Below are 18,198 nucleotides of genomic sequence, written 5' to 3' on the forward strand. Positions count from 1 at the left end.
GATTCTTGTCTGAAGAGGCATGGTTCAAGGTTGCTCCTAAATACTAGATTTAGGGGTGTGACAGGTATGTTAAGGTTGGGAACAATGGGTCCCTTCCTTGTGGTGGGTACACCCCTTTTTATGCAACCCTAAAGTGGGAGGGGGCATATGCCTCACTTTGGTTGGCTGAGTCCCCTCATCTGCAAGATGGTGAGACAGTTGTGTATCACCTCGCCTCCCTCACCTGAGGGGTGGAGTGGGCACTTCCTCACTTGGTTTTTCCACCAATTTTCCCACCTAAAGTGGGATCAGAACGGTTGGGGGCAAGTTGCTGGGAGCAGCAAATGGTCTGGGGAGGCTAACGAAGGCGGCAAGTCTTTGAAGCTTCCCCTTCATGGACCCTGCCCATCCTGGAGGAAGGAGGCTTTGCATCTCGTCCCAGGATGTGCATTGTTTCAGGCCCCCCGAGAGCAGCAGGCTCTCGACCCAGGGGTCTACAAACTGGTGGTGGCAGCTGAGAGCAGCCACTCAGCCTCGACACTAGTGTTAGGTTGTTTTTCAGGGGGCATCTCCAAGATGTCCTCTGTGTGCACTTTTCATTAAATCCCACACTGGCATCAGTGTGAGATTAATGTGCTGCGAAGTTTGATACCAAACGTCTCAGTTTTCAGTGTGGCCATCATGGTGCTGTGGAGTTTGTAATGACAAACTCCCAGCACCATATACTCTTAATGGCAGCACTGAATTTATAGTGTCTAAGAATGGACTTAGACACTGTAGAGGTACAGGGCTCAATCACCTGTACCCTCATCACTGGTATAATGCACACAGCTAGAGGGGTGACTGATGTATGCCAGGGCAGTGGGTTGTAGGCAGGGCACACAGGGATGTTGACTTCACTTTGTTCTGCACCAAGACACGCAGTCTGCAATGGCAGTGTGTGGGTGTCGGGGCACATGGCCTCTAAGGGTGGAACAATAAGTGCTGCAGCCCTTAGAGGCCTTCTCTGGTCACAGTGCCCTGGGTACCCAGGGTACCATTTACCAGGGGCTGACCTGTGGCCAGAGATGCCAATTGGGTTTAGGCTTCAATGCAGTTTTTAGGGAAAGAACACAGGCCCCGGGTACCTGATTAGCCGGAGCAGAGGGCACACTCAGTCAAAGTACATCAGCAATCCAGCAAAGAGTGGGGACAACCATGCAGAAAGAGGGCACTTTCTCACACCAAGGACTTCTTTTGGCCTCTTTTCCAAAAAGAGAGGGGGTGTTAAAAAACTGAAATGGGCCTAGGCCCAGGTTTTCCAGTTTGAACTAGCTTTGATATAACGGGGAATCCCATTTTGGCGACGGGGAATGAAGTAACTGAGCTCGCATTTTCTACAAAGCTTCGAAAGGAATTTACAACAATGACAAACTGCTCAGGATCTACCAGCATTTGAAAGAGGTCCAGGCAGGCCAACAACTCCCATAATCAAATCTGAGCGAGATAGGAATGATAAATCTCTTCCTCTGAACAGCATAGAGGGAGCAGAAAAAGAGTATGTGCAAGTCTGTGTGTGAAGACATCCCATGACAGGGGCAGAAGGGCAAGTCACCTGCAGGATACACATTGCTGGGATATCCCAAAATCAAAGGAACATATTTTAAATGAAACCTCGATAAAATGAACTTGTGCGGAGGATTAGACACAGTAGCCAACTAAGTAGATAATCTGGGGATTTAGTGGGGACAATTGATACAGCTTCACTGTCACTTTGTTGCCGTTAACGTCACTTCTATCAAACTTTGTTTTCTGAAGGAAAATGTATTTGATACAAGCTTTAGAGATGAACACACCATCAGAAGGGTTCTCGTACAAATCTAGCAGACGTAGAACTCGAAGAGTATGCTTCACATACCTCAGACACATTTTGTTAGAATGCAACTCTAGGAACTCCATCAGTATATCCTGTTTCAGGCCAAGCATCGTCCTGAGCCACAAGAATATGGGTGTGAGGCGGAGCGTATCGGAAAGAGATGGGACCTCTAGCTCTGGGTAACCGGTGTAGTTTGAGCAACTGCTTGGAAGAGCCAACAGCTTTTAAAAAAAGGCATCTTTTCGCTACAGGGGTGAGATTTCAACATACCCTTGCCCCATTTGTGGCTACTGAAAGCCTTAGCCGTATAGTGCAAAGGTTAAGGAATGGGTTTAGATCCCAGCTTTAAAAAAAAAGAAAGAAAAAATGGATGTTCTATTCCTCTCCAGTTGGAGTACTCTACTGTTTAACATGTTTTTTTCCTGGACTACTTTCTGTCAAACAAGATATCCAGGTAGGAGAAGGCGTCTACAACCTTCATACTACATGAACCCAATCTAACATTTGGGAGCTTCTTTGGAAGTGCCTATGTCACCATTCATTGACCCGGAGGTCCAAATTATAGATAAATCTTGTAAGCTCCATGGCTGGTCTGTGCAGGGCCCTCAGTTCTTGCTCTGAACACCGCATCATCTGCGTGGAGGAGTAATGGGACAGAATGGAACGGCTCGTTACCCCTCTCAGCGCAGCCTCCACCCAGTTAGTGTATAATGAAAATAAAAATGCACTCTGTCCCTCCCTCTGCTACAGATGTAAAATATTGAGGAATGTATAAAAATATTAAATTAAAGGATCTGCATGAGCACTGACAGCGGCAGGTAACGTGAAACACGAGCCGGCTCATGTAACTTTTGGATCGGCTCATGTTTAAATATGTTCGGACTTAGCTCATCTTAAAAATATAAATGAACGGTTGTAGACCGAATCAGGGCCCAAACTCAAAAGATTGTCTTTTTTAAAATTATAAATCGACTTTGATTTGGCTCGTATGCTAAACAGGAGAATAGTCGACTATGGCAAAACACACAAGGTGATGGACGGAATGTTGCACATTGGCAAAACATTCACCCCCAGTCACAGATCTGGGTTTAATCCATCGTTATTTTGCTCAACAAGCCACCCCAGTTCAGACATGGCCATATGCAAATCAGTCTGACCCTGTGCCTCATGGGAACAGTCCAGCCCGCACTACCAAGCCATGTCTTTCCTGGACCGGAATCAAGCATCCTAGGACCGGTTTCTGGCTATCAGCCGTCTTCAGCCAGGATAGCTTGACTCCAGTGGCAAAGTGAGCAAAAAAACGATGGATTTAGGCCCAGATCTCTGAACTGGGGTGAATGTATGACATTCTTCTGCATTCTGTCCATCAACTGTTGTTTTTGAATAGTCCACTATGTACACACGGTCTGAGTCTAGATTGGAGTAGGTTGAATTTTTTTAATTGTATTGTGTACAGATTAACAATAAATATGTATATTTCATTTATAAATGTGTTTTTTGGGTGGTCAATGCATAATATTAGGTAGGCCTACGATTGGACTTGCTATCCTTGTTTTGATTGTTTTAATAATGAGAAGCCACCTTTGTGTACAATCGTACACTACGTACAACTATGCAAGCGCGATTAAGAATTCAGATCCTCTGCACATGAAGAACAAGTTGACAAGGCAAAGGTTTTAAAATGTTGACATTGGCTGTAAGATCCTAGGTCGCATGTTTGTTTTGTGAAGCGCTGGCGCCTCTCTGTGCGCAAGGATTAATCCTGCAGGAAAACAAAAGGCACAGGCACTCACCCCCCCTGTGCAGAGGGAGGCGGCAACACACAAACCTTCCCACCGCCAGCCGTGCAAAGGGCCAATTTCCAGCAGTTGCAGCTCACCTAGAGGCACAGTTCTCATGTTTCAAGTGTCCCCAAGAATGAGTGACTGGATCAGTTGTTTTACCAGCGGTTCACAATTTAAAACTTCAATCCTTCCTTCCACCAAACAACAAGTAAGAAAGCTCCTTACTGGAAGACATCTGGACCGAAGACCGCTGCCACCGCACTCGGAGACCACACTTCTTCATTCTGAGACACCACGTTGGAGAGAAACCGGCACAGAAACTTCAGCAAACTAAAGTTTTGGGCTGGAAGCTGCAGAAGGAGGTACTTTAACTTCTTCCCAAACTCATCTTCATTAGTAAAATCTACAAGGAAGGACATTACATTATTAAGAGCTTCAAACTGAAATCCTATGAATCACATTTAGAACCTTGCAAAAAAAGTTGCATTTGAGAATGGATTCTCATGAACCTAATATAATTGTGCCACTGTGGGACATTCCTTCAAGATCACCCCCCATAAGCCAGTCGGAGTCCTGATGTGGGTCACGCAGCACAGCCATGGATTTGGGCTGCAAGTTTGTCAAACAGTGAAATGGTTTGATGCGCTGCTCGTAAAAAAGTGTAAAGACGAGGGGTGACTAGGGGGTCTCCTGAAACTAGTAAGACATACACCTAAGCAGGGAACTACATGCAGTGAAGTTCCTAAGGCTACTTCAGAAACAATCTAAGCAACTTTATATAAATGAGAGTAGTGACGCTGGGGATAGGAAAATACAAAATTATTTATTGCAATATATATTTAGACACATTTTGTAAGATCACAGAACAAGAGCTATAGAACATTCTAAGTACAATCATTCATCCATACACTCATACTTCGTATTAGGGATATATATATATATTACCTACTGGCGGTCGCCAGTAGGTATATATAGTTAGGATTTTTTCTCTATGGGTTTTTTGAAAATTCTATGTCTAATAACTTTGGCGTTTGTGGACGGAATTGGCTGAAATTTTCAGGAAAATGGCACATTTTGTTTCTGAGCAGCCCTTGAAAATTTGGGGGGGGTTCGTCAAGGGGGGGCTGAGAAAAAAGGGGGGTCCCAAAACGTGTTTTTAACATTGAGTTTTCCATAGGGCGGTTGGCCTCACTTTTAGCCCGAACGGCTGAATGGATTTGCACGAAACTTGGCAAAATTGTAGGGACTGGTAGCCCGATGTGCCTTTTGTAGGTCTCAATATATGTGCTCCAGTGGATTTTGAGAAATTAACGTTTAAAAAAAGATATATATCTGTAACAGCGGACCGGGCAGCGCTCTGGTTCGCGGACTTTTCGCGCAACGGAGCTTTGTGAAGCGAAGCTGATTGGTTCTCCAGCGTCTGTCAACATTCCAAACAGTCCGTAGCGGCCGCCATCTTGTCTCTCGGTAGGATCGAGAGACAAGAGGAGGTCAAAACAAAGGGGGAAATAACTATAAGGGGGCATAGTAGATCCTCGCTGACCCCCTAGGTTTGATGTGGAGGTTTTAAAAGGGCCCCGCGGGGCAAAAAAAAAAAATAATAATAATAAAACGGCTGAATGGATTTGCACGAAACTTGGCAAAATATTAGGGACTGGTAGCCCGATGTGCCTTTGCTAGGTCTCAATATATGTGCTCCAGTGGATTTTGAGAAATTAACGTTCAAAAAAAGATATATATCTGTAACAGCACTCCGCTTCGCGTAACGGAGGTTTGCGAAGCTGACTGGTCATTCTGTCACTGGGCTATAGTTGGGCTACATCTGGCTGATATTTGGGCTACATTTGTTTTTTTGTGTGTCTGGCGGCCATCTTTGGGCTACATTGGGCTACATTGGGCTTCATTGGGCTACATTCGGCTAATTAGCAAATAGCTCATCGCAAACTAGGAATGGTAAAGAATCGCTATTTATTCCTTAAAGTTCGCTATTTAGGAAATGCAAATAACTTTGATGATACATATGGCGGTTCATCTCTAACAAGATAAGAAGCATAGGGATACATTTATGATGACTGGCGCATCACCAGGGATGTGTTAGTCATTCTGTGCCGCTGTTCCGTCACCTATGGTGTGCTGCATTTACAATGCGGCGCATCATGGGGCAAAAACAGCACAGATGCGTGATGTATCTGTGCCGTAAAGGTGGCGCATTGCTGGAGTTGTATCGCAAGTGTGATGAAGCTCCAGCAAGGGTCGGGGGTGCCCCTGTCGCAGGGTTTCTGTTCTCACACAGAACTGTGGACAGAGGATTGGAACCTCGGCGAATGCATTGCTGGAGTTGTATCGCAAGTGTGATGAAGCTCCAGCAAGGGTCGGGGGTGCCCCTGTCGCAGGGTTTCTGTTCTCACACAGAACTGTGGACAGAGGATTGGAACCTCGGCGAATTAGGGTGTCCCAAAACTCACGTTAGTAATCAAAAACTCCTTAGCAAGCTAGGTACAGTGTCACATTGGATATAACAAACTCTCAATGTTTAGACAATCCAGAATATGAACTTATAGTACCTCAGGATACGTGGAACTCATGAACAGTCGGTCGTTATAGATTTCTTAGAAACCAGAACATGGAGTTAAGAAGAACAGATGTGTATTTGAAATGTTTATTTACTAATGCCGTCTTCTCAGGCGTAGTACCTTAGATAATAAAAGTACACATATTATCAGTAGCAAAATTACCAGCATAGTTACTAGTACATAAAAAGCGAATGGTGACAGTATGTTAACATGCTGTAAATGAATAAGAGTTAGCAACACTTATAAGCAGCCGCGGGCCGTGGAGGGAGTTACGGTGGGGCAGGGAGGCGGGGAGGGGGAGGGGCAAGGTAGAGAGGGCTCCACCCTGCTTCTCCCCCTCCCCGCCTCCCTGCCCCATCGTAACTCCCTCCACGGCCCGCGGCTGCTTATATCTCACCCTCCCTAATACACATATTATATTATTTGCTAAGAAGGTCTCTGTGTTGGTTTAGGGCGTGCCCATACTTTAGTGTCTTAGATTTGAAGGAATCACATCAGCATACACCAGCTCTCTCTTCATGTGAACCGCATCAACTGTTGTGTATGTGTGTTCGGCAAAGCAATATAAAACCCGCCTCATGCCCAGAATTGGCAGAAGTTGCACTTATGTTATGAGTATGAAGTCGTGGAGATCAGACCTCATAACAATTCTGTATCGTGTTGTTCTTGAAACTTTAGCACTCGCTGTACAGATATAGTTTAACAAGTAAAGCAGATAGTAGACCAATAACATATTATTCTCATGTAAACCACGATGAACTACTAGGTGGAAAGCTAAAGCAACAACTAAGTGTCGTGTGCAGAAGTTGCAAAAAAGGAAAAATGGCGTTTAAACCGGTAATGAGCCCATGCTAACTTAACACGGTGTAAAGATATCCAGGACCTAGATGACACCTCCTCATGATCCGGAAACGAACTGAATAAGATAATAGAAGTGCCATCTCATGAGAGCAGATTGCAAGTTTATATGTGGACGGTCCGCAAGGTAAAGCATTAAAAACTAGGAAAATTTAATGCTAAAGAAAAATAAAACAGCCAAGTACTTTATCGAGTCTTAAGCCAATAGGCAAGGTAAATAATAAAAACTTGACAAATAAGTCAATGAATTGTCAATGAAATGCTAGTACTCAGCATATCAAACATGAAAAAGGTCTATGACATAACTGTGTATGCAAAATAAGCTGCAACAGCCTCCAATAGGAAGTCACCGTCTTCATCCGAAAACAGTTCAGCCATCCAATTTAAAAGCGGAAAAGAACATACCCAGCACCGGATCCTCTATCACCATCAGAGGACAGCTCGGTGGGTTTTCAAGAAAGCTCTGTTCCAAGAAAGACTGTGCTGCCGCCAGTAAATTCCAGGGACCAAGTAGTCCATGCATCAATGCCACAGCCATAATCCTTTCGCCAGGACAAACCAACTCGTGAGTAATGATAGGAGTCATCAGCTGATTAAAGTCGACGTCAGGAGAAACCGGTCCGCAGAGACACAAATCAATGGCCCAATCGAAATCACAGGTCAGGCAGTGAAATACAGGCTGGACACAGGTGAAGTAGGAGAATCGAAAAGATAATCCATATGCCGTGCTTAATATCGCCAACGGCATTGTGCCATAATATTCTAGCATGCGATTGCGGAACAGTGTCAGCAGCTGCAGGGTCGGAGGTTGCATAGGAGGGACATCCATATTTAAAAATGTAAAAAAGCACAAGAGCGTCCGCTGGTAATGCAAGTAAAAATGCCAATCCACGAACCAGAGTGCAGAAAATAGAATGAAAGGAAGCAGGGATGACTCCAAAGATTTTCTCAAATGAAGTCACGAGACCACTGGTAACAACTTTAAAAAAGTGCGCCAGGGACTTTGTGGAGGATGCGTTAAAGATAGTCGGAAACATGTTGCTGAAATTGAAAGGCAAATCTTAATTGAAAAGGGTGTGCACCTCTGTACGGGTGTTCGCTATGTGAAGTACGAAAGTTTCACGGGCCGAACTCAAGGCCACCTCTCTCTGAGACAAAAGAGCTCTTATTCTTGCCATGCCGTTGAAACGTGTCCCAAGGTTGGTATTTGTGGCCAGATTGAAAACTCCCTATGTTCATGTGTGGGAGGAAATAGAACATTTCTGCAGCAAATAACCCGTTCACTTACTGTTACGATAAAAGGAATACTTTTAATTAACTCAGAACAATCTTCATTATTGAGCATCAAATAACTACCATTTTCCAACAACTTGAACGTGGGGATGATAGCAGGAACTGGCGTGCCTTGCAACACGCAAGCCATATTTGGTCGGTGTTTGTTGCATGAACCGTGTAACTGTATGTGCCTACACATTAGTGAATGATCTGGCGTCTCAGTGCATTCCTCTCCATTCAGATAAACTTCTTGATCATCTTTGAAACATCTGTATGTGTATGGAAGCGACCAGACCTCATGAAGAAAAGCACTACCTAAAGGTTCATAACGACCTATTGGTATATATTTCATACAATTTGAAGACTTATATAAAGCAAAAGGCAGCGTTATTAAACCGTGGATAAGGCATGTTGCCAAAAAACCCGCAATCCTCTGCTGATGATGTCACTGAGCATGTCATGAATGATGTAATATGTGACATCATCAGCAGTGGATTACGGGTAATGGTATCTCTAGTTTACTCCCTTATAGCTGTCTTTCTTTTAACATAAGTGTCTGTTTCCTTCCCTTATACTTACTGTTTTTGGTTCGCTTCCGGTTCGCGTACCGGCGAGCGAACTGGGAAGCGAACTAAGAGAAATAGAGGTTGGCACAGTTCCAAATATTGTACCAATTTTTTAATAACGGGAAGGTAGTTCTGAAAAGAACTTTTTTTTATTTTTCTGAACATTTTTTTACTGTTTTTGAATTTTTCGGAACAGTTTTATATTTTTTTGGGTTTTTCTTGGAGGGGGCAATGAAAACGATTCATTGTAAAGGGCTCAACAGGAGCAACAAAACAAAAAAAAGAAGTATTTATTATTTTGGGCGTTTCGGACAAACTTGCATATGATAGTCAATAGCTCTGTTGATCAGAGTGATGCTTTTTTCTCCGTAGGAAATGAATCCATCGCAAAATGCGCAGATGTGTTTTACATCACCAAATCTCATTTGTATATTTGGCACCATCTCCCTGCCCTCTGGTCCCGTTACTTCCGGTACAACAGATCTTCTGGCCATAATAGGGAGATTATCTAGGTCGTTCCGAAACTGTGCAGCACTGTAGTTGTTAGGATGCCACCTAGTCATATGGCGATGCATTGTGTAGTTTCCGAAACTGTATTTTTTGTCGGTCCCTCTGGACAGTCTATCTTGACATATAAGGCAAGTTACGTATCTTGCATTTACTTTTTTCTGACCTTTGGGAATTTTAAAAAATTGCCAAATGAAGTTTTCTTTCCGGTGAGACGTCCTGGGCTGCTCAGGCAAAAACTGCCTCTCTTCGTGCTCGTCCTCCTGTTCCTCTTCTTCTTCTTCTTGTTGAATTATAACTTGAGCAGGTGGTCCACTCTTCCTTGGATGTGGTGGAGGTGGTGGGGAAGCACCAGCTGAAGCTACTAAAGAAGCCATTGCTCAGTGATCACAAAGGGTCTTTCTCTCACAATGATGAAAGTCAGAGTGAGGAAAGAAGGAGGGATTTTCATCATTTGGGAAAAACAAGAGTTCTCAACCAATCAAAAGTGTTCATTTTAGATTATATGACCTAGTCTTACATCATTAGGAAACCAAAAGTGAAATGAACCAATGAAAAGTGTTATTACCAAGTCACATGACTTGCTGTGTTTACGTTAAGCGCTTTGCAGGGCCTCCCGGTTTGCTTCCAGAAACCTGCGCTTTGCGACTCGCTTCGCGTACCAGTTCGCTAACGTAGTACGTCATATGACGTATCACGCGACAACGTGAAACGTCATGCGGACGGGAGGCGTCACGATGTTGTTTTGTAACGCGGCACTTGCGGTAAAGAAACGTTTACCGGCTCGCGGTCTATTTCGCGGCATCAAGGTCAGCTAACGGGAAGCTTCCCGATTTGCGAAGCGGGAACGAAGAAAAAAAAATATTTTAAAAAAAAATTATTCATAAACATATAAAATATATTTTTGGATTTAAAGAAGAATACATTTTACAGCTACAGATATTAGCTGTTAAAAAACCAATGAAATTCACAGAAAAAACCATAGGTTATGGACCATATATAGTTAGGAATTAGCATTTACAAAACCTTGAAAATTCACTGAAAAAACCATAGGTTATAGACCATATATAGTTAGGAATTAGCATTTACAAAACCTTGAAAATTCACTGAAAAAACCATAGGTTATAGACCATATATAGTTAGGAATTAGCATTTAAAAAACCTTATTTTACTCACACAAAACCATTGAAATTCCATATATAGTTAGTTGCACTAACTATATATCGCGCACCCGCAATCCACTGCTGATCATGTCACATATTACATCATTCATGACATGGTCAGTGACATCACTGATGACATCACTGATGACATCTCAAATGACATCACTGATGACATCTCATTTGACATCATTCTTGTGCTAATACGATAAACCTCTTCAGACTCTAATATAACCTTAGATACACTCACACACTGCCACTCATCCATGGAGTTACTCACACACCCAGTCAGTCATGCAAAGAAACAATCTCACCTCCATTTCTTCAACTATACAGTTAAACACACCTTACTTATTGAAACATATACTAACACATATTTACTCTCTTATACAATCCCTGATACAAGTTCACAATGATCGATACAACCACTCACTCATTCAGTGGCTCTCATGCACAGTTATTTATATATGCCAACTCTCACATGTACTGTGTTTTACATATGTACTTACTATGACATGTAGCATTGAGATATCCATTCACTCATCAATACACTCATGCACACAGTCAACTGCCCATGTAGCTGTTTCCACATGCACTCTTGAACTCATACACCTAGTGAATAAACTGCTCACACATCTATGCATAGAGTCACACACCTTCCAGCCACCCCCACACAAACTCAATCTCCCATAGAAATACTTGGGCAACCAATTAATAACACATATAGCCTCTCGTATAGCTAATGATCAACACATGCAGCAGTTTACAGAACAGACATAATGATGCACAAATTAAGACAGTTTAGTCACTAACCCATGCATTCAGTGAGACACATTTAATCACTCACTCATACAGTCAGTCATGCACCTACTAAATCCTTCATCCAGACACTTATACATCCACTCATTCTTCAATATGTAAGACATATTTTAACTTTACAGAAAAATACAGTCACTGGATGTTGTCATCAGTGATGTCATTTGAGATGTCATCAGTGATGTCATCAGTGATGTCACTGACCATGTCATGAATGATGTAATATGTGACATGATCAGCAGTGGATTGCGGGTGCGCGATATATAGTTAGTGCAACTAACTATATATGGAATTTCAATGGTTTTGTGTGAGTAAAATAAGGTTTTTTAAATGCTAATTCCTAACTATATATGGTCTATAACCTATGGTTTTTTCAGTGAATTTTCAAGGTTTTGTAAATGCTAATTCCTAACTATATATGGTCTATAACCTATGGTTTTTTCAGTGAATATATATATATATATATATATATATATAAATAAATAAATAAATAAATAATATATTGTCAGCATCCTAAATGATTAAATGTCAGACCAAAGACGCACAAAATGAATGATTCGATTGTAATCTCATGGATTTCTATAATTAAAGGGTGGTTTCCTTGCTGTCTCAACGCGCGTTTCGGCAGAGAGCTGCCTTCCTCAGGAGAGCAACCTCCAATATACTTCTGTGAAAGCAAAATGCATCTTATCTGTAGAAGAAAAAACAAGCATTGGCATAGCCAATCTGTCTCGCCTTTGGGACCTTATAAGTGTTTAGTTATCCAGCTCAATATCCTTGGTGCAACAACATAAACTGTTGCTGGCTAAACACTTATAAGGTCCCAAAGGCGAGACCTATTGGCTATGCCAATGCTTGTTTTTTTTCTGGTCCTGGCCTTCAATCCAATCCTACACGACGATCCAGTACTGGTTAACTAGGTGACATGGTCGTTATTACATGATACTGTATGTCGAAACACACCCACAGGCACACATTACCTCTAATAAACCTGAAATACCATGGGCTCAGATCAGCCGTAACCCAAACAAACACACGCATACATGCCAATAGAACCGATTTGAAAACCCTTAAAACAAGCAAGGTAGTGGGTTTGCACAGACTCAAGAGGGCACTCCAACCCTGGAACTATTCCTTTACATTACCTGCAGCCCCAGTATGTAGATCTGCAGAAACGTGGCAACATAAGGGGATTGCAAGTATTCAAACATTACTATGTTATAAGCCCTGGCATGATCAGAGAGGCTATATCAGAGCTCTTATTGAATATGCTACTTACCAGTATGCATCTGTTCTTGGCATGTAGGGCTGCTAACATTCATATCTTAGCATTAGATCGCCGCCTAGTGTTGGGTCCGGATGATCGCACATTGTTGTCCTGGAAGAGTCTTCGAAGTATCCTGAGATAGGTGGCTCCTCCCCTGGACTACAGTGCGCATGGGCATCGGCTCCATCCCCAGATTGTTTTTCGCCATTGTGGCAGTGATGGAGTGTAAAGTGTAAAGGATGTCCATGCTAATAATTAATTACAAGAGTATGTCTGCAGCTGCGACAGGCACCGGGGAGGAGGGCGGGCGATATGAATGTTAGCAGCCCTACATGCCAAGAACAGATGCATACTGGTAAGTAGCATATTCAGTTCGAGGCATGTGGGCTGCTAAATTCATATCTTAGCATAGAATACATAGCAGTCCCTCCATCAGCGGCGGTTGCCCGTGCCAGCTGCAGAAACCTGAAAGAGTGTCTTGAGAACAGCCTGTCCTACAGCAGCTTGCTGCTTGGAATGCACATCAACACAGTAGTGTTTTGTAAAGGTATGTGGTGTAACCCACGTGGCTGCTCTGCAAATGTCCTCTAAAGGAATGTTCCCCAGGAAAGCCATGGATGCCCCCAATTTGCGTGTGGAGTGCGCCCTTGGGGGTATCGTTAGAGTGCGCTTGGCCTTTTGATAACATATTTGGATGCACTTAACAATCCACCTGGCTATTCCTGCTTTGGAAATAGGGTTGCCTTTGTGTTGTGGTGCGAAGGCAACAAAAAGTTGTTTTGTTTTTCTAAAGGGTTGTGTCCTGTCTATGTAGTACATCAACGCCCTCCATACATCTAAGGTATGGAGCATTCTTTCCGCCACTGTTTGTGGGTTTTGAAAGAATGCCGGTAAGTCAATAGTTTGGTTGAGATGAAACTGTGACACCACCTTCGGAAGGAATTTGGGGTTAGTGCGTAGCACTACTCTATTTGGATGAATCTGAATGAAAGGCTCTTGGATTGTGAGCGCTTGTAGCTCACTAACACGCCTCAGTGACGTAATAGCTATTAGGAAAGCTACTTTCCACGTTAGGAACTGGAGTTCACACGAGTGCAGTGGCTCAAAAGGTGGTCCCATCAGTCTGGTGAGGACCACATTGAGGTTCCACACTGGAGCTGGTGGTGTTCTTGGGGGAATGACACGTTTCAGACCTTCAAGGAAAGCTTTAATGGCAGGCACTCTGAAGACAGAGAGATGCTGCCTGTTCTGAAGATAAGCCGCTATGGCGGATAGATGTATCCGAATGGAAGTGTACGCTAGATTGCACTTGTAAAGATGCAACAGATAGCAAATGATGTCAGGGATAGATGCATCTAGCGGGTTGAGGTCATTGGCTGTACAGTAAATGACAAAACGCTTCCATTTCGCAGCATAGCATGCTCTGGTAGTTGGCTTCCTTGCCTCCTTGATGATGTTCATGCATTCCGGAGGTAGGTTAAGGTATCCAAACTCTAGGACTTCAGGAGCCAGATCGCCAGGTTGAGCTGTTGCGGATCTGGATGCTGAATTTCTCCATGGTTCTGCGTTAAAAGTCTGGGCGTGAGGCGCAGTCTTTGATGCGGCACCACTGAGAGTTCGAGGAACGTGGTGTACCATGCTTGGCGAGCCCACGTTGGAGCGACCAGGATGAGAGTCATCGCGTGCTGCCTTAGCTTTCTTGCCACCAGCGGTATCAGAGGGGCTGGCGGAAAAGCGTACGCAAATTTGCCTGACCAGTTCATCCATATCGCATTACCCTGCGACTGTGGGTGAGGGAACCTGGCGGCAAAGTGTTGGCATTTTGCGTTTTCTTTTGTGGCAAACAGGTCTATCTCCGGATGACCCCACTGCTGGAAGTACGGGTGGAGTACAGATGGGTGTAACTCCCACTCGTGCATTTGATGGCTGTATCTGCTGAGCAGATCCGCCATCTGATTGTCCTTTCCCGGGAGGTGCTCTGCCATGAGGAAAATGTTCCTCTGAATGGCCCACTTCCACATGCTCTGAGCCAGATGAGACAGCTGTGGCGAGTGGGTGCCTCCCTGCTTTTGAATGTAGTACATCGCGGTCATGTTGTCCGTCCGGACTAACACTACCTTGTTGCACAGATGTACGATGAAGGACTTGATCGCCATGAAGATTGCCATCAGTTCCAGATAGTTGATGTGCATCTTTTGTTGCTGCGTCGTCCATAGTCCCTGCACTGTGTAAGTGAGCAGATGAGCTCCCCATCCCTGGAGAGATGCGTCCGTTGTCAGGATAACCTGTGGCACTGGCTCCTGGAACAGTCGGCCCTTGCAAAGGTTGTGTGGAGTCCACCAATGCAGAGAGTCGAATGCCCGACTGGTAACCAACACTAGGTCTGTCAATTGCCCACGAGCCTGTGTCCACTGATTTGCTAAGCACTCCTGGAGCGGGCGCATATGTAACCGTGCGTGAGGGACTATGAAGATGCAGGAGGCCATCATGCCAATCAACTGCATGAATACTCGCGCTGGAAGCGAGTGTTGTGGTCTGAACTTCTGGATTAGAGACTGCATGCTGTCTATCCTGACTTGGTTTGGTTGAGCCATGGCCGTTAGGGTATTGATCGTCGCACCTAGAAACTGCCGGACATGTGCCGGCTGAAGATGCGACTTTGGGTAGTTCAACGAGAAACCTAGATCGTGAAGGAGGTGAATGGTTGTCGACATGTCCGCGGCGCACTGTTGTTCCGACTTGGCTTGAACAAGCCAGTCGTCCAGGTAGGGGTAGACATGGATGTTCTGCCTCCTGAGGTGCGCTGCTACTGTCGCCAGACACTTGGTAAACACTCTTGGGGCTGTGGTGACTCCGAAGGGTAGGACCTTGAACTGGTAATGCTTGCCTTGGATAGTGAACCTGAGGTATTTCCTGTGGGACGGGTGTAGTGGAATGTGGAAATAAGCATCCTTGAGGTCTAAGGTTGCTAAGAAGTCCCCTTGGTTTAACAAGGGAAGAATCTGTTGCAGTGTAAGCATATGGAAATGTTCTGATAGTATGTACAGGTTGAGGGGACGCAGATCTAGAATGGGTCTGAGAGATCCGTCCTTTTTTGGAATAAGGAAGTACAGGGAATATACCCCTGTGCCTTCCTCTCCCACCGGCACGAGCTCGATTGCGCCTTTGTGCAGCATCGCCACTACTTCCTGCTGCAATAAGTGCAAGTGCTCTGCGGACATAGGCCTTTGCCTTGGTGGAATGTTGGGTGGGGTGGATTTCAACTCTAGGCAATAACCATACTGGACCAGTTGTCGCACCCACCTGTCTGTGGTGATGTTTCTCCAGACGGGCAGGAACTGCTGCAGTCTCCCCCCGACAGGTGTTAAGTGGTCGGGGGGCAGTGACAGAGAGTCACTGTTTGCTTGGGGTAGAGGAGCGGGAGTTGTTGTTTCCTCTGCCGCGACCTCTGTTGCTGTTATTTCTGTAACCTCCCTTGTTCTGTTTTGTGAACGAGGATTGTGCTCCACCTCTGGAGAATTGCGATTGTTGACCCATCTGTCCTCTGGTGACTCCACGTGCACCTGAGCGACGAAAATTATTGCCACGAAACTGTTGTGATTGTAGGGCTCCCATGGACTTAGCAGTTTCTGTGTCTTTCTTTATCTTTTCGAGGGTGGTGTCAACATCTGGACCAAACAGTCTATCAGGATTGACTGGCTGATTAAGTATGGTTGTCTGAATATCAGGTTTAAACCCTGATATGCGGAGCCAAGCTTGTCGTCTCAGCATGACGCTAGTGTTGATCGCCCTAGCTGCTGTGTCTGCGGCGTCAAGTGCACACTTGATGGCTGCGTTGGAGATCAGTTTCCCTTCCTCTATAAGCAGTTTGGTGCCCTCTTGAAACTTCGGAGGCAGGTGTTGTACAATTTGCTCTAGGGTGTCGTAGTGCGCCCTATCGTAACGTGCTAAGAGTGCTTGTGTATTTGCAATACGCCAAAAGTTGGCAGCTTGTGCAGCTACTCTTTTGCCCCCTGCCTCTAGCACCTTGGACTCCTTGTCTGGGGGAGGAGCTTCACCCGTAGTCTGGGAGTTGGCCCGTTTTCTGGCATTCGCGACCACAAGAGAGTCTAGTGGCAACTGTCCCCGAATGTATGCAGGGTCTGCAGGTGCTGGTCTGTACTTTTTCTCGATACGTGGATTGACCACTCTCGCTCTGGTAGGTTCTTTAAAGATGTCAGCTGCATGCTTGAGGACTCCCTTGAGCATAGGCAGCGTTTTCACAGTTCTTTCAGAGACTGAAAAAGTGTCAAAGAGAAAGTCCTCTTCCACTGGGTCAGCATGCATGTCCACATCATGATTAGCAGCTGCCCTTTCAATGAGTGCATGAAAACCTGCAGAATCCTCTGTTGGGGATGCACGAGCACTGAAAGGCTGTGGGTCTTGCCCCACACTTTGGGTGCCTTGGTCACCAATGTCATCATATGAATCTGGATGTGCATCTGGTTCATTGATGGGGAAGGTGTATTGGTCATCTTCATCATATCCCTCACCCTCAGAGTGTTCTGGTGAGGGAGTAGGGCTCCTTCTTGGAGGAGGCTGGGTAGGTTCTATGAGGCTAGAAGCGTCCTGAGGAAACCTTTTCTTTTTTAGTGGGATGACATAGGAGTCCAAAGGCTCTGAAGTGATCCTCCTCTTGTATAGGGTTAATTTGCCGGTGTTGGCGTCGATGAAGTGCTCCGAATCGTCCTCTGATTCGAGTACTCGACTTGAAGGTACCCCTGCCGTAGAAGAATCCGACGGCTTTGGCGTCGATTTCGTAGAAAAGGCTTTTGGAGCCTCTTTCGGCGGCAGAAGGAAGAGAAGCTTACTCTTAGGCTTTGCCGGAGTGTCCTTCGGCGTCTGAGGCGATGGCATCGGAGCCGACGTAGCAGCGTCCTTTTCCCTGATTCTCTGTAGCGAAGCGGCGATGAGGGACGCTTCACTTTCAGTGGATTTCGGTGCTGACGAGGATGTCTTGACCTTCCCCTCGGATCTGACTTCATGGTGGCCTTTCTGAGTCTTGGACGCTGATGCAGTTGCCGCCGACCCAGAGTCCTTGGATCGATGCGCAGATGTGCCAGCCTTCGATCCGTGTGCTTGTGTCGCCTCCGTCTCCACTACGCGACCGACTAACGGAGTCCCAGTCGGAACCGGAGCCGTGCCGCTGGCCTTGGCGTGCTTGGACGGTGTCGCAGCGGTTGATCCGTGCCGACCACCCTTTTTAGAGGAGCCCTCCTCTGGCGCTGATTTTGACCCTGTGGAATCGACCGATTTCTTCGACTTCTGTGGACCGGAGGCCGACGGAGCCGATGCGGCAGCGGGAGCAGTAGTTTTCTGTGGCCCGGCCGCCATTTTAGGGACGCTCGAGTCCATAAGTTTCGGTTTCGTTTTCGGGTCGGCCATTTTAGGTGCAGTCGATACCGTAGGTTTCGGTTTCGATCCAGCCTGCCCAGCAAGTATGTCCGTGGCCGGGCCTGAAGGCGGGGCCGTGGCTTGCGGTACGGGGTCTTGGGTAAGGCCAACTGGCGATCCCGTGA

At 45.3% G+C, this 18,198-nt stretch overlaps 1 protein-coding gene across 1 annotated transcript in view; it reads right to left on the reverse strand.

The window, feature by feature from the left end:
- FAM13B (family with sequence similarity 13 member B) overlaps positions 1-18,198 on the reverse strand; it is a 333,002-nt gene that overhangs the window by 250,256 nt on the left and 64,548 nt on the right. Inside the window, exon 6 of the mRNA XM_078664100.1 lies at positions 3,844-4,021. Within this exon, the coding sequence (XP_078520226.1) occupies positions 3,844-4,021 (178 nt within the window). The remainder of the gene's footprint in view (positions 1-3,843; positions 4,022-18,198) is intronic.

This window comes from Lissotriton helveticus, chromosome 10 (assembly GCF_964261635.1).
Source record: "Lissotriton helveticus chromosome 10, aLisHel1.1, whole genome shotgun sequence".
In the NCBI taxonomy this organism is placed as follows: Eukaryota; Metazoa; Chordata; class Amphibia; order Caudata; family Salamandridae; genus Lissotriton; species Lissotriton helveticus.